This window comes from Pelophylax lessonae (assembly GCF_965119305.1).
Source record: "Pelophylax lessonae genome assembly, chromosome: 1".
NCBI classification, from domain to species: Eukaryota; Metazoa; Chordata; class Amphibia; order Anura; family Ranidae; genus Pelophylax; species Pelophylax lessonae.
In genome coordinates, this window is record NC_138768.1 from 474,678,615 (window position 1) to 474,694,768 (window position 16,154).

At 39.5% G+C, this 16,154-nt stretch overlaps 1 protein-coding gene across 1 annotated transcript in view; it reads left to right on the forward strand.

Moving 5' to 3' along the window:
- Positions 1–16,154, forward strand: part of GRIN3B (glutamate ionotropic receptor NMDA type subunit 3B) — a 151,315-nt gene that overhangs the window by 118,565 nt on the left and 16,596 nt on the right. The window contains exons 7-9 of the mRNA XM_082262220.1: positions 6,047–6,211; positions 8,002–8,069; positions 12,822–13,719. Of these exons, the coding sequence (XP_082118346.1) occupies positions 6,047–6,211; positions 8,002–8,069; positions 12,822–13,122 (534 nt within the window). The 3' untranslated portion in view covers positions 13,123–13,719. The remainder of the gene's footprint in view (positions 1–6,046; positions 6,212–8,001; positions 8,070–12,821; positions 13,720–16,154) is intronic.

Consider the following 16,154-nt stretch of genomic DNA (forward strand, 5'->3'; position numbering starts at 1 on the left):
GATGTCAGCACTAATGTACAGTACATACATTATGAAATTCAATGCTATGATAATTGACACAAAAAGAGTGTTTCAGAACAACTGCCCTTCTTTTATACTGGATTTACAGGCTAACAAATGTAATTATTCAGAGGCTGCATTAAAGGTTTAGTGCAGTACAATACTTTGGTAGGTAAAAGGTACATTTTTAAAGCTGAACTATAGGTACAATCTTAAAGGCAAATATACATTTGCCAAGCTAGTAATAATGTAGGTATACATATTTTTATACTTGAGGAGCTGCTGGGGAAGCTGACAATCATTGTGGTAGTTGCCGCTACTACAGTGATTGCTTCCAGCTTCCAGGTCCTGTGCCGAGTAGCTGCCCCAGTGCAGACTGAAGAGTTTGTTCACTTTGTACTGCCATCCTTTACAGAATGGTTTGTATTTTTTTTTGCAATGTGCTCTCTAAATTGACAGGGTGTAAAAGAGGAGAGATGGTGTCATGATCTCCACGTCATCCAAACAGAGTGTACCTTGTATTCGATGAAAAAATACAAGGTGTTTTTTAAGTGCCAATGATGCTGTGTGAGTGGCTGTCCTACTGTGTGGGCAGGACAAAACACATACTGTAACATGCACATATGCCAGTCCTAGACCTCCTCTCCCCATCCTCCTTGTCATCACAAAGTTAATTACTTCCCATCTTGAGTATTCACATATATAGGCCGATGTTTGACACATGGTTCAGACAGAAGCTCAACAAGTCCAACCCTGGGCCCATGAAACATGGAGGTCCGGGCCACTTGGCGCATGCTACTTGATGGGGTACACTCTCACAGTCAGGGACTCTTTTCCCACAATCAATACCCACTCCAGCGCTGACCCGGCTTGCACCAGTAAAGCACACAACTCTCTCTCTGCTCCCAGGGTTTTGACTAAACCCATAACTTTACAACATTAGGTCATGACACAGAGGCTGAGGCTGGGAGAAGGGAAGATTGGGATACTCCAACTGGAACTTTTTACAGTTGATAAGGACAATTCTCACTTGGCCTCACCAAATTACTTGTGGAAGCAGTCGCGCTGTTTTAACCATACTGTCACGTATATGGAAAGGGTTAAGTCTCTTTGCTCTCTCCAGCAACAGACTTGGTGAACTACATTATCTTCAGGATACTCTCTAGCATCCCCTTTACTGACACCTGTCCACTAGAGCTGCGTGATTAATCGTTAAAAAATCGCTTCACCACCCCCTCACAATCTTAAAACGACCTTTACCTTGATTCATACAGAGCAGAGCTGTTCTCTGCTCACTCACAGCTGTCAAGAAAGAAAGAAAAAAAAAAAAGAGCCTCCAGCAAATGTTTATCAACATTGCTAAAGGGGAGATAACTATAAACACAATGTTTTACGATGTATAATTTCCTTCTTTTAGATCAAAGGAATGAACTTCCGGCTGTAAATGAGGTCAGTTTAACCTCTTAAAGATCAAGCATTTTTCAGACACTTGGTGCTTACAAGTTAAAGCGGAGTCCCGGCCACAAAATCGACATAATCGATTTTGTGGCCATCCGCTTGCTTTTCATCACCTGAAAAGGAAATGGATAGTTAGGATTTTTTTTTTGTTTTTTACTTACCTTGTTATTGTAGAAAAATATACTCACCTTTCTTCCACTTCCTCCCTACTACCGCGTCGTCACTTCCGGTTTGCAATGATTCCTGGGAGCTGAACGTCATTGCTCCCAGGAATCAATGCGACGGCACCGGCCCCGCTCGTCACTTCCGGTGCAACGCCGCATTCCCTGCTAAACAGCTTCTGGGCATGCCCAGAAGCTGTGGGAGGAATGCGACGCCGCACCGGAAGGGACGAGAGGGGCCGGTGCAGGTGCATTCTGGGAGAGGAGGACACGGAAGAGGACGCAGAAGAGGATCGGGCTGGCTTCAGCTGCCCACATCAGAGATGGCAACGCTGGAGAAGAAATTTTAAAAGTGAATATTTCTTCTTGCAGGTAAGTGCGAACTGGGACAGATCAGAGGCTATCCATTGTGGAATGTACTATCCCTGACTGTCCCGGGGGTATTTTCATTGAAAATATTTTTTTGTGGCCGGAACTCCACTTTAAAAACAGTAATTTTTGCTAGAAAATTACTTAGAACCCCCAAACATTATATATATATTTTTTAGCAGAGACCTAGAGAAAAAAATGACGATCATTGCAACATTTTATGTCACACTGTATTTGCGCAGCAGTCTTTCAAACAATTTTTTTTTTTTAAATTACACGTTAATGAATAAAAAAAAAGTAAACGGTAAAGTTAGCCCAATTTTTTTGTATAATATGAAAGACGATGTTACGCAGAGAATCATGATCTTTATTCCAAGCAAAAAAATTGTGATTCTCATTTTATCCAAAATCATGCAGCTGACTCTTCTAGCTGCAGGTTAGGCCACTTGACATAGATCTGTACTCACTGTAGGTATGCAGAATCAGATCCTTCCAGTGTCTTCCTTCCAGTCAGCTCTACAGGACCTCTGGGCTCAGTCCCTCTCTAACTCTTTAGCCCCCCAGGTCGACCAGCTGAGGCCACATGGCAACTTCTACAGAGGAGGAAGCAGCCGCCCCCTTCCTCCGGGACTCTGCTCTCCCACTGAAAGACCCCGAGCATATGTGCACTTGGCATTTATACAGTATCCTAGCATGAATGAAGGTACTTTCCTCTGCCAATCACCAGGGCTGTACTAAATGTCTGTGCACTCATTTGTAAGGTTTCATCCCACTGCCCATTATGCCTCCCTATTGGACCAGTGTGAAACACTTCATACAAACTGAGCTGCAACTGAGCACAATGAGCAGACCTCACTAGCAGATCCTGCTCTCTGGTAGGCAGAGAACAATATAGATTTACCTGGCAATCCCTCTGATATGCAGAAAGGATCCAAAATTATACTCTCTCTCTCTAGCACCTACCTAGGAGGGTGCTACATCTGCATCAAATGGCTGAACTGGATTATCCAGATAATGGTGTCAACAATTTCAAATGATGGCTTGTGTAAGTACAGCATATTTGGTTGAATTGGCATTCAGGAGTGTCAGTATATTTATACTGCTCTGAATATAACAGTGTCTATTTATGTCAATAAGCAAAGATCTGTGAGGTAGGAGAATCTCAACTTATTTCCACAAATCAATATGTAGCGAATTCTTTTTATCGGTTAATTGCTTTTTAAAAGCATATACCAATCTTAGTGAAAACAGTCTATAGTATGGAATATATAAGAATATTTATTCACAAGACATGTATTCACCATAAATGATCAGACTTGAGATGACACAAAAAGATAACTTTACATAAAATACAAACTTCAAACAATAAATGCAATGTGAAATGTAGCTCAATAATGAAAGTAAAAATAAAGCAAGATTACGTTTTCTCCAGGTATAGTATAAACCATAAATTAATGTTCTATATAATCAGATCACAATTGTCTGCGCTATGCGCAGCCGATAGTCACTCCACTGCAGATGAAGCGAGAATAGGCTATGCAAAACGCGAGACTAATACGCCAATATGCTCTAAATCTGATATTAATAACATGTATAAAAACAAAAATCAGGTTTTAAAGAAAAATCTACATATGGTTAATACGGCTGGGACTGTAATCTCATTACCCTTAAAATATGAAATGTAAACATATAAGGAAGGAAATAAAGAATATTAAATATTATTCAAATAACAGCAAGGTACAGCAAGGTACCATATTTAAAATGGCTGCTAGCTTAGAATGGTCGTTACCAGAGTCCTTAAGATGGCTGCCTTCACAAGATGGTGGCCAGTTAGGGAGGAGCTTCGTTTGGCGTCCTTCCAAGTTTCAGATGCATGATGGAGCAAAATGGAGTATGTATAGATGAGTCTATGCATGGCTGTAGTAGCGTGTGTGTTGTATGTGTAATGTATGTTGTGCAATGTCATGTGTTGCATCTGGGTTCTCCTTTTTATATGGTATTAAACAAAGGACTATTAAAATTACCATAAGTTAAACCCAGAGGGAGGAACATTATCCCCATTGGTTGGGACATTCTTATCCATTAACTGGTGATGTCATTGGGTGACACCTCTTGGTTGACGAGTATATTGAATATTAAAACTATATGATTTCTCCATTTAAGAATATCATAAAACAACATAAAATCTATCCATACTCTCATCTATTATACATGTCCATCTCATCTCCATCATGTATCTAGGTAAAGATTAAATCTGGTAACACCATTTTTAATATTATTAATATATCTATATATATATATATATATATATATATATATATATATATATATATATATATATATATTGAAAATGACTTTTAAACCAAGACTTCAATTAGTAGCAGTCAGTCACCAAAGATGGCAGTATTGTGTTGCTCTGTTGCTCTGAGCTATATAGCAATATAGCAGCATTATTTACCTACAAACAAACTTTGCACCTTAAATTGACAAAGAGCTTACAAATCCAGACCTTCTAGATTCTTTGGAAAGGACAGAAAAGTTTTATGATACTTTACCACTTACAAAGGATTAACATGAAGTCTTTCTTGACATACAGAGATGAGTCATCAGAATCAGTTAAAGCTAGAATTTAGCAAGAATGAAACCACTATAATATAGAAGGTTTACATACATATCTATGTATATTATTCATATATATTTAATTGTTAATATTCTTTTACACATAGGATTATAATATATCTGTAAATCTTATTTTTAAATGGGTTAAAACACAGAATACTTGACCAGTGTTTTATGATGACCACACAGACAAGATTATCCTGGTATAGCTTCAGCTTGACTTTATCTAAAGAAAGTTAAACAGACTATTTATTTATTACCTTTGGTCAACACAGCATGTTTGGGTAAACCTTTAGAAATCTGTGGAATAGACACTTTTGCCTAGAAGGGAGTTTAAACTTTCAGTGACCTTCTAACAATATGGACGCCACTGCTCCAAATTTCTATATAAAACAGAATATGACATATTTTCCTTTTTTTCCTTTATTTAATCTTCCCCCAATAATTCTGACAGGAGCATTGTGCCAGTAGGTTTCAAACAGGAGAGTCTGCTCTCTAGTTCCTTCCTAGATATGGCTCTGCACTATGCTGTCCACCCCTGTCCCAAAAGGGAGAGCAAAAGGTAACCCCAAGTCCACAACATCTTCTGTAGGTCACTGTCCCAGCTCTCTCCTTAGAGCTCTAACTCCACCCGCCTTATATGGGGGCACTCACATGACACTCCACCAGTAAGAGAGCAACCACTAAGGGAACCTCTATCTGCTCACAACTGCATGCTGACAACAGGGAGTATTTCACTTGGCACGGCGCTGACTACTTCAGTGATTGTCAACTTTCACAGTGGTCTATCAGGTATGAAATACACATACTTAAAGTGGTCCAAACTGGATCAATGGAAATATGCAATTAAGATCATACCTGGAGTTCAGCTTTAAAGAGGTCTATTCATTAAATTAAAAAGAGGGTCAATTGAGCAAGAGGTAAGTACAGAGGCATCTGGTTCCAAATGAGGGACAGTTAGAAGCTGAGAAGAAATAATGATAATGTGGAAAGATGAATATGTGTATTGGCTTACCATTTAAAGGACTGCCCTTTAAAAAGGCTACCTCCCTTTTCATTCTGAAATTTTGAAAAAAGCACTTTATTTTGTTCTTTTTGATTGGAAAATGTATTAGTGTTGTTATTCAGATGTGCATGCCCCCTCTGAATACTAGTTACTTGTGAGAACCCCAGCTGGATACAGCTCCACTGAAAGCAATTGGAGGCTGACAGCTCCTGCTGCATCCAGAGACAATCACTTGCAGGTGATCCCTGCATGAGTGATTACATGCAAGTGACCACGATTAGCTGTGGGAGCAGGCAGTCTCCCATCGCTTTCAGTCGGGCTTCCTCCCACAGCTAATTGCCGGGAACCCCTCAGGGTTCTCACATGTGATCAGTGTCAGGCCCATTCACAGGTGTGAATGTAGCCTTATTGTTATTGTGATTATATCTTACAGACGCTCCAGATGGGAATTTACCATTTTTCAGGCCTGTTTGTTCTTCTTTGCATTGGGTTCGGTGGCTCACTTCTGACATCACTGGGTGAGAGAGTAGTCTACCATTTTGTTATACCTCGTATGCGAAAGCGTCGCAGATTCAAATACTGGCTGCATACTAGCCAGGTAAGTTAAGATTCAAAATAAAAATGAATGAATTTGATTTAAAATGTAGTTTCATTTTAAATCCAAACAACTGGCACAATTGACAATTTCAGAATCCCAGCTATTTACTCAGTAAATATGTTCTTTCTTTTAAGGCTAATACCCAACACGTACATGAACATATACCAATTATCACTTCACTGTCTTGTTGTTTGATCTACAGTTGGATCTTTAGGTTAGTGAACACAACATCTGCAATTTTGTAATGACTCTGAATAAGAAAAAAAAAACAATTTCCAAATAATTATATTCTCAAATCATGGTCTTGGGCTGGTCTCTACGTTTGTATGCTGTTTAACCTTAGAGGAGCTCAGGTTAACCACTCAAAGTTTTCTCAACATCCTGCTTATGCACTCAAAAAAGTAGATAAAACAAATACAGGTGTCTAAAATTCCCTACATTCCTCCTTCAAAAGAAGAGGCATACATAACCTCTCTTCAATCCCTCAAAACAATACCCAAGAACTAAACAAAGAAGGCCGAATAGGGCATCTTACTTTGTGTTGCTTACCTTTCAAACAAACTGATTTGCAAAACTAAACTGCAAGAATCCTTTATATGTCCAGAAGACAGTAGTAACATAGGGGTCAAACAATGGGCCGGGAATCCTTTATATGTCCAGAAGACAGTAGTAACATAGGGGTCAAACAATGGGCCGGGAATACACACACTTGACACTCCTTAAAGTGCTGAATGCCCAAAAAGTCTGATGAAGCTTGCAACAACAGAATGGAGCCAAGATGGGAGCAGCAGGCTGCTAGAGAGGTGAGTATAATACCTTTTTTTATTGCAGAAAAATGCCACTGGTGTTTTTTTTAGAGCCTGACTGGATCACTATAACATACACTAGGTTTGTCATTACATGGTTTGAAAGATTGCAATGTTCTGTTGCTTCTAGAGTCTGTTAATTGTCCCTATTCTTATGTTGATATACAGTATATGCAGTGTGTTCTGACAGATTTTAGGCTCATTCAGACGGGTATATGCATATTTTCTGCACAGAATGTAGGTTAGCAGAAAATCCTGCATAAAATACCCACCTAAAATACCCACGTTTAGATGCATACAATGTTTAGACATGCATAATTTTTATAGTGACTTAAGGGCCTAGTCACACGGATGTGTAAAACGCAGCGTTTAGATGTGCACAGCATACAGTTTTGTATGCATCTAAACACAGCTCTGTATCAATAGGCCGTGTATGAATGCATCCTAAAATTTTCTTTTCTGAGTGTACACTGAGCTGCGCATGCATACAGTACAGTCTAGGTACTATTCTGAATGACAACAGCTACAATAATGTAACCCAGTGTGACTAGTTCTCTTTTATAAGGTTGAACTTGAATGGAATATGTATTTTTTAGCCTATATAACTTACAAAATTGGTAAGTGAAGAGCTGAATTTGAAAGGTTTGTAGATAGCAGGTAACTAAGCTAATGGTCCTGTTCCTGTATATCTCTCATGTTTGCGCTGTTAGCATACCCACTGTTTATTACCTTCAAAAAAACATATATATTTCTATTAAGTTTTATATTTCCATTTACTCTTACTTTCTTTAGACCTTCAGCTTTGTCCCTTGTATCCATAATTTAATTTGTTTAATAATTAATTTCACCTTTTAGTATCTCCCCTAAAGGCTCTAAATTCTCGGGTTACTCTATTTTTCCATTTCTATTCCCAAGAAGTTTACTCTTACCTGAAGAGTACTGAATTTTTGTGAATACTAATATTCTTGTTTTAATATTTAACAGAAAATCCATCGGGCTTTAAATATGACCCTCGAAGACCAGGACGTGAAACCTCCAAATCCTGACAAAAGGTATTAAGTTTCATATTTTTTTGTCAATTTAAAAATCTCATGCATAATATTTGTTTTCCCGGGGAGATCCAGATAATGCACATAAAGTGAGTGAGCAGCTGACGGGTGCTTCTTTAAGTGTAATTTTAAAGTTGTTCAAGTATAATTTTAAATTCTACCTGTCACCAATACCATAGCGTCCATACTTGCATATAGCCCCTATAATGCTGGCTCTTACCATTGCACAAGCTTCCTTGGCAATACAGAACATAGGTCTTACTGAGCTAAGCCATCACTTTGGCTCACACTCCAATCAATATGAATATGTTAGTAAGCATTTGTCTACTCTCATTTCTCTTTAACTGAAAGTACACTTGAGAAATGTAGGCTGCCATTGTTAGTTTCTTGGCTGATGCTTTGGCTTCAGTAATTTTAAGTCTCTGACCTATGGGGGCGAGCAAATTATTGGACCTGGAAGCGCCTGCATATACCTGCTTCCGAAACCCTTCTATCATGGCCAAATGTTGGCCCTTTCTAATCCTCTTTTTACACATCCAGGTAGTGTCTGAGCTTATGTATTGGTGTGAGTCTCGCGCTGTCTGGAGAAAATCTAGTGTACACTTCCTAGATGCTGCGTATACCGGTACTGTAGACCATACAGTGTGAAGTATATACTAGGGGGGGGAGGGTACCGCGCTTCGGGGAAGTAACGCACCTAGTCTAATAACTGATCAGTGAACACCAACCAAACGTGTTCAATTACTGTGATAGTGCTCAACCACATCCGTGTGTCAGCTACCAATATGTACAAATGTGTTTATGAATAAATAAATATATGATCATCAAATACCAAGATCTCTTCAATATATAACATATAAAGTGCACCAGCGTCTTCAGAATTTATATATATAAAATGAATAATCACACTCTTAAAGCAAAATACATTAGTAAAAGCTTAAAAACACAAATTTGTGAAGGTGACAATAAAGTGCTCAGTGCTTAACCACTTGCCGCCCACCCGCCATCAATTGAGCGGTGCGACCATTATCCTGGGAAGACGTCATATGACGTGATCCCAGGAAACAGGGCAGGCACGCGATCGCGTGTGCGCCGCCCTGCACTGCCGGTGTCGGGGTGTCCCCGGGACACCCCCCATCACCGGCAGGGGGGAAACAGCCAATGGGCGTGGCTGTTTCCCACGTGATCGGCTGTGTTCCAATGACACAGCCGATCACAATGGAGGCGCCCACAAGATGACCGCGCATGCGCGATCGGGAGCGCGCAGCGCGGTCATGTCGGTGGCACTGTGTTCCGTAGGAACACAGCTGTCACCGGCGGTAGTAAACAGTCACTGACAGTGACTGTTTACTATGTGATCGGCTGTGAATCCATTCACAGCTGATCAGAAAATGTAAACAAAGAGCAGTAACTGACTGTTACTAGCTCTTCTCCCCTCATACAGCTTCCAGTGTGAGGAGAGCAGAGCTAGAAACAGTGAGTTACTGCTCTGTACACCTGCAAAAGTAAAATCACACAAATAAAGGTCCCCACACAGTCCTCAGCCCCCCCCCCTAATGTCACCTGTCACCCAACAGTCACCTCATCAGTGCCCAGAAATTGACACCCATAAGGCTACGTTCACATGTGAGCGTAGCGATCGCGGGCAGAATCACTGCGATTCTGCCCGCGATCCGGAAATCACTGCAAATTTGCCATATACATGCAACCACTTACTGACCGCCTAACGACTATATGCGTCAGCCATTAAAAGCTAAATACTGGGGTTATGGCAGCAGATAGCTGCCATAACCCCGGTATTTTTTGAAACGGCGGGCGGTCGGCTTTCAGATAAGGGTGGTCCCAGTGGCGGATTCGCCACGGAATTACCCTTACGGTGCAGGGGAAGAGGTGCGCCCCCCCCTCCTGCCGCGTCCCAGACGTTTTCCCAGCTTACCGGACCCGCCGGCAGCGGGGAAAACTATCTGGTCCCGGATCCTCAGAGACAGGAAGTCCTCAGAGACACTCGACTCTATGGTCTTGGAGGACTGGAGATACGTCAAAAGACGTTGCCTAGCAACCGGTTTAAAGGGCCGCTTTTTTTTTTTTCTTTTTTTTTTTTTCCTCTTTCAACAATTTTTTTTTTTTCTTTTTTAGTGTAGTTGTGAGGTGTGAGATCTTTTTGACCCCAGATCTCACAATAAAGAGGACCTGTCATGCCTATTTCTATTACAAGGGATGTTTACATTCCCTTAATAGGAATAATAGGAAATAGGAATAAAAATAGGAATAAAAATGATCAAAAAATTTTTTTTTAAACTGTGTAAAAATAAAAAAATAATAAATAAAATAAATAGGAAAAAAAAAAAATTAAAGCGCCCTGTCCCCGTTAGCTCGCCCGCAGAAGCAAACGCATACGCAAGTCCCGCCCACATATGTAAACGGTGTTCAAACCATACATGTGAGGTATCTCCGCGATCGTTAGAGTGAGAGCAATAATTTGAGCCCTAGACCTCCTCTGTAACTCTAAGCTAGTAACCTGCAGAAATTTTTAAAATGTTGCCTATGGGGATTTTTAAGTACCAATGTTTGGCGCCATTCTGTGAGCATGCTCAATTTTGAAGCATGACATGTTGGGTATCTAATTACTCGGCATAACATTATCTTTCACATTATGGAAAAAAATTGGACTAAATTTACTGTTTTCTTATTTTTTAGTTAAAAAAAGTGATTTTTTTTCAAAAAAATCGCATTTGGAAGACTGCTGCGCAAATATGGTGTGATAAAAAATATTGCAACGATCTCCATTTTATTCTCTAGGGTCTCTGCTAAAAAAAATATATAATGTTTGGGGGTTCTAAGTAGTTTTCTAGCAAAAAAATATTTTAGCTTGTAAACACCAAGTGTCAAAAATAGGCCCAGTCTTAAAGTGGATAAATGGACAACTTTGTGAAAAGTGCTACTTGAATGTTAGGCATATGTATGTGGCCAGGCTGTGAAAAAGTGTTACATATGCGGTATCGCCATACTCAGGAGGAATCGCAGAATGTATTTTGGGGTGCAATTTTTGCTATGTACATGCTATGTGTTAGAAATATTGCATAAATGGACAGCTTTGTGTAAAAAAAATGTGTTTTCATTTTCTTTCCACATTTTCCAAAAACTTGTGGAAAAAAATGACATATTCAAAAGACTCATTATGCCTCAAAAATTATACGTTGGGCTGTTTGCTTTCCAAAATGGGGTCATTTTATGGGGGTTTCCATTGTCCTGGTGCTCCAGGGCCTTCAAAAGTACGATAGGTTGTCAGGAAATTATATGTGTAATTTGTGCTCCTAGAATGCCGGACGGTACTACTTGGATGTTAGGCCTCTGTATGTGGCCAGGCTGTGAAAAAGTCTCACACATGTGGTATCACCATACTCAGGAGGAGTAGTAGAATGTGTTTTGGGGTGTAGTTGCAAGTATACATATGCTGTGTGAGAGAAATAACCTGTTAATACGTCAATTTGTAAAAAAAAAAAAAAATCTTCATTTTGCAAAGAGTTGTGGGAAAAAATGACAACTTCAAAAAACTCACCATGCCCCTTATTAAATACCTTGGAATGTCTACTTTCCAAAAAGGGGTCATTTGGGGGGTATTTGTACTTTCCTGACTTTTTAGTGTCTCAAGAAATGAGATAGGCCTTCAGTACATCAGGTGTGGTCAAGTGTGATCAATTTTCAATGATTAGCACCATAACTTGTGGACTCTATAACTTTCACAAAGACCAAATAATATACACTTATTTGGGTTATTTTTACCAAAGATAAGTAGCAGTATAAATTTTGGCCAAAATTTGTGAAGAAAAATTACTCATTTGCTAAATTTTATGACAGAAACAAAGAAAAATGCGTTTTTTCACAATATTTTCAGTCTTTTTTTATTTATAGCACAAAAAATAAAAAAACAAGTAGTGATTAAATACCATCAAAAGAAAGCTCTATTTGTGTGAAAAAAAGGACACAAATTTTTTATGGGTACAGTGTTGCATGACTGAGTAATTGTCATTCAAAGTGTGAGAGCGCTGAAAGCTGAAAATCAGTCTGGGCAGGAAGGGGGTGAAAGTGCACTGTAGGCAAGTGGTTAAAATAACGGGTGGGTAAGTTAATTATTAATCCTAATATTCAGTCCTTATAAAGTGCCTAAAAGTGTCCAAAAAAAATCACAAATCAATTGTGTTGCAGAATATCTGTGACCTTCTTGTTCTATATAGTGTTGCCTCCACCTAACACCGTGTAAAATGTGGGGTGCTTCTTCTCACTCGTTATCCCTAAGGGTGTGCTACTTGCTATTATTACAACTACTTGCGTTATTTTAAGCACTGAGCACTTTATTGTCACCTTCACAAATTTGTGTTTTTAAGCTTTTACTAATGCTTTAAGAGTGTGATTATATTCATTTATATATATAAATTCTGAAGACACTGGTGCACTTTATATATTATATATTGAAGAGATTTTGGTATTTGATGATCATATATTTATTTATTCAGAAACACATTTGTACATATTGGTAGCTGACACACGGATGTGGTTGAGCACTATCACAGTAATTGAACACGTTTGGTTGGTGTTCACTGATCAGTGTCTGAGCTTGCTGCTAATTCTTACACATTATCTTGGTTGAAAATTTATTATGAACCTCTAATAGGTGATCTATTTTACTGCACTCCATAATACCTTGTATTGTACTTGGCTCTTCCATAGGCTATTTATTTTTTGACTTTTTTGCAGCTGTAACCTTCAGAAAGATGCCAACAAAAAGCCTCAGTCTGTCTGGAACAATTTAGGTCGGACTACCATCCGCCAAGAGAAAAGGGTGCATTTTAACCTAGAGACTGTAAATGCAAAGAATAGTCCTTGTGAGAATGGACAACCCTGTCGCCCCAAAGAGGAAGAGCTAAGGGAGCTGGAGGAGAAGATAGAGGACATGAAGGAACAACTAAGAGCTGCCTTGGTGAGAAAAAGTCAGTTGATGGTAATCCTCCAGCCCCCATGTAATCACACTCAGCCAAAGGCCGAAGGGAACAGATGATAACCATAGGATTGTCTCTATGCAACTTATCTAGACTAAAGTTCTGTCAGAGAGCTTGCAATCTAATTGTTCAGTTCTTCCAGTGAGGAGTTGCAGGCAGTTCATCACTGAAAGATTTATGCCAAGGCACATGGAGAATAATTAACTAAGGCAATCCTCAAATAAAAAAAATAAAAAGGAAATACTTATCTGGTGCAATATTGTACAACATGGACTAGTAATGTGAAATCATTATAATGGACTATTATTACTCTACCACAATCATACATTCTCGGAATTGGGGGAAGAAAAAACAATTTTTCACTGCATTTCTATTCTGTACGACTTTCTTGTGTCCTCTTCTATAGTTCATCTTTTATGATTGTTGCAAGCTTTTCATGAATTCATTGCACAGAACCACGGTAATATAAAACTGTAACTGCGGGTTAGTAATCCTTTTCACTTTTAGTAATCCTTTTCAAGCTGCTCAAGAAAATCTCCTATAATAGTCAGCTATCAATACCTGCTTCTTGGATGAATTTAGTCCATTGAATAGAACTGTCTATCTAGAAATGTATTTCTGATACCTAGAATACAGCTATACATTAGTTTGTTTAGGTAAGAATAATTAAGTCTTTTTTCAATGTAACAGTATTTTCTGATTTCAATTTTGTAAGGGATTGACATGAATTATTGGCAATGTAATCCATTGCTGGTGCTTTGAAAGTATTTCTATGATCATTTTATAGATAGCTTGTTTACCTTACAACACATCTGGGTAAAAATTAACAAAAAACATATAAGTCTAATCATTTAATTAGTTAACCACTAGGACGCAATAATTGTCTAAAGTGACCGTTCAGAGTCACCCGCACTCAGGAGCCTCAAAGGGACAATTGTAGCCCCAAAAAGCACCAGTGGTGCCAGGCATTTGTTTCTGATGCTCTGCATAAATACATTTTATGTAGTGTGTAGACTTTAAAAGAAGTCTGCATTTATTTAGCGCATTCCTCAAAAGGTTAAAAAAAAATGCTGGACCCCAGACAAACAGCTAAAGAGAAAACATATATGGGTGCTTTTTTTACCTGCCAATGGATTTGTATTTCTGTCCATCCACTCATAGTAGGTAAGGTTGAATAAAGGCTCTACCTACTATGACTGAATGGACAGTAATTCAAATCCTTTGGCAGGTAAAATAGCACCCAAATATGTTTTCCATCTAGCGGTTAGCCTGGAGTTCAGCTTTTATTTCCAATTTTAACCAGAGTGTATTTTTTTAGGAATGTGCTCGGTCCTGAGATATATACAGCTCTTCCACGAGCCAAAACCCTGTCTGACTTCTGATCTTCACAGGAAACTGTTAACAGCAGTGCAATCTCCACCCAGTATATTAGCTTGGAGAAAGAGGGGACAGGGGAGTGCCTTATTATCCCAGACTACAGGACTGTGTGTTTCGATTGATACACCAAGTATAGGGAGACACATCTCTAGTCCTTCTATACTCAATAAGCTTCATACTCAAAATAAGTGATTATACCAGGCCATTGAGTATGAAGCTTCTTTATCTTTTAATCCTTGCCTGTATTCCAGTTTAAGCTGGTGCCATGACCACTGTCCCAGCTTTCCTGTTTCAGGGGTAGCTCATTTCTCCTGCAGCATCTTATGGAGCCACCCTTGCGTGGAAGGACTAGAGATGTGTCTCCCTATACTTGGTGTATCAATCGAAACACACAGTCCTGTAGTCTGGGATAAGGCACTCCCGTGTCCCCTCCTTCTCCAGGCTAATATACTGGGTGGAGATTGCACTGCTGTTAACAGTTTCCTGTGAAGACCAGAAATTTAGGGAAGGAGCACTGAGAGAGCAGGGGCCAGCATAATTGAAACTTGTAAACTGTAAGTGCTGGGGTAAGAATTTTAACAAATATTTGTATAATTTATTGTGCTCAACATGTCAAAGCTGAAGTCTAGGTATGGCTTTTTTTTTTTGCATGATTACATTGGTTCAGCTTGGACATGTCCAATTTGAGAATGCTTTTCGTTCATTAAGAAAATGCAATGTTTTCTCTAAATAGAGCCTGTGTCGTACACAGAACCTGGAGGGTATGAGCACTGAGACATTGACAACTCCGGCATCTTTGTTTTGTGGTTTTATTGTATTTAACCACTTTAGCCCCGGATGATTTGGCTGCTCAAAGACCAGGCCCTATTTTGCGATTTGGCACTGCGTGACTTTAACAGACAATTGCACGGTCCAGCGAAGCTGTACCCAAATGAAATTGACACCCTTTTTTTTTCCCACAAACAGAACTTTCTTTTGGTGGTATTTGATCACCTGTGCGATTTTTATCTTTTGCGCTATAAACAAAAAAAGCGACAATTTTGAAAAAATAACAATATTTTTGACATTTTTTTTATATGAAATTCTCAAAAAAAAAATGTAAAAATCAAAATTTTTTAACATTTTAGGCCAATTTGAAGGGGTTAACTTTACTGGTGATTAAGGGGTTAAGTGTGTCCCTAGGGGCGTGATTCTAACTGTCAAGGGGCGTGGCTTGTGATGTAATCACAGAGACATGCGATCCTACATAGCAGGATCGCATAGCCTCTATGATTACTTTAGTGAGAATGACAGACGGCTGTGTTTACATCAGCTGTCTGTCCTTCTCTCGATGCAGCGGGAGATTGCGAGTGGCCGGCGGCCATTGAAGCCACAGGTCACACGCACTGACTCCCCAGCTGACAAACGGGGGCGGGAGCGCGCCTCTGGCGGCGCGCGATTGCCCCTAGCTCCTCCCAGGCTAGCACCATACATGTACAGCACTTTGCCTGGGAGCACCAGACACCTGACAATTGCACAACTGTACAACTTTAGTCCAGAAGATCCAGGACTATAGAACTGCTTGACTAGTAACACTACAATAGCTCAGAGTCACTGAACTGCTCCCTCCAGCACTGCACTGGCTAAGAAACTCCTTGTAAGTTCCTATACTGCTGCAACTCTCAACTGGCACACTTCACACTGTGCACTATCACTTCAGGGCTCAAACCACAGT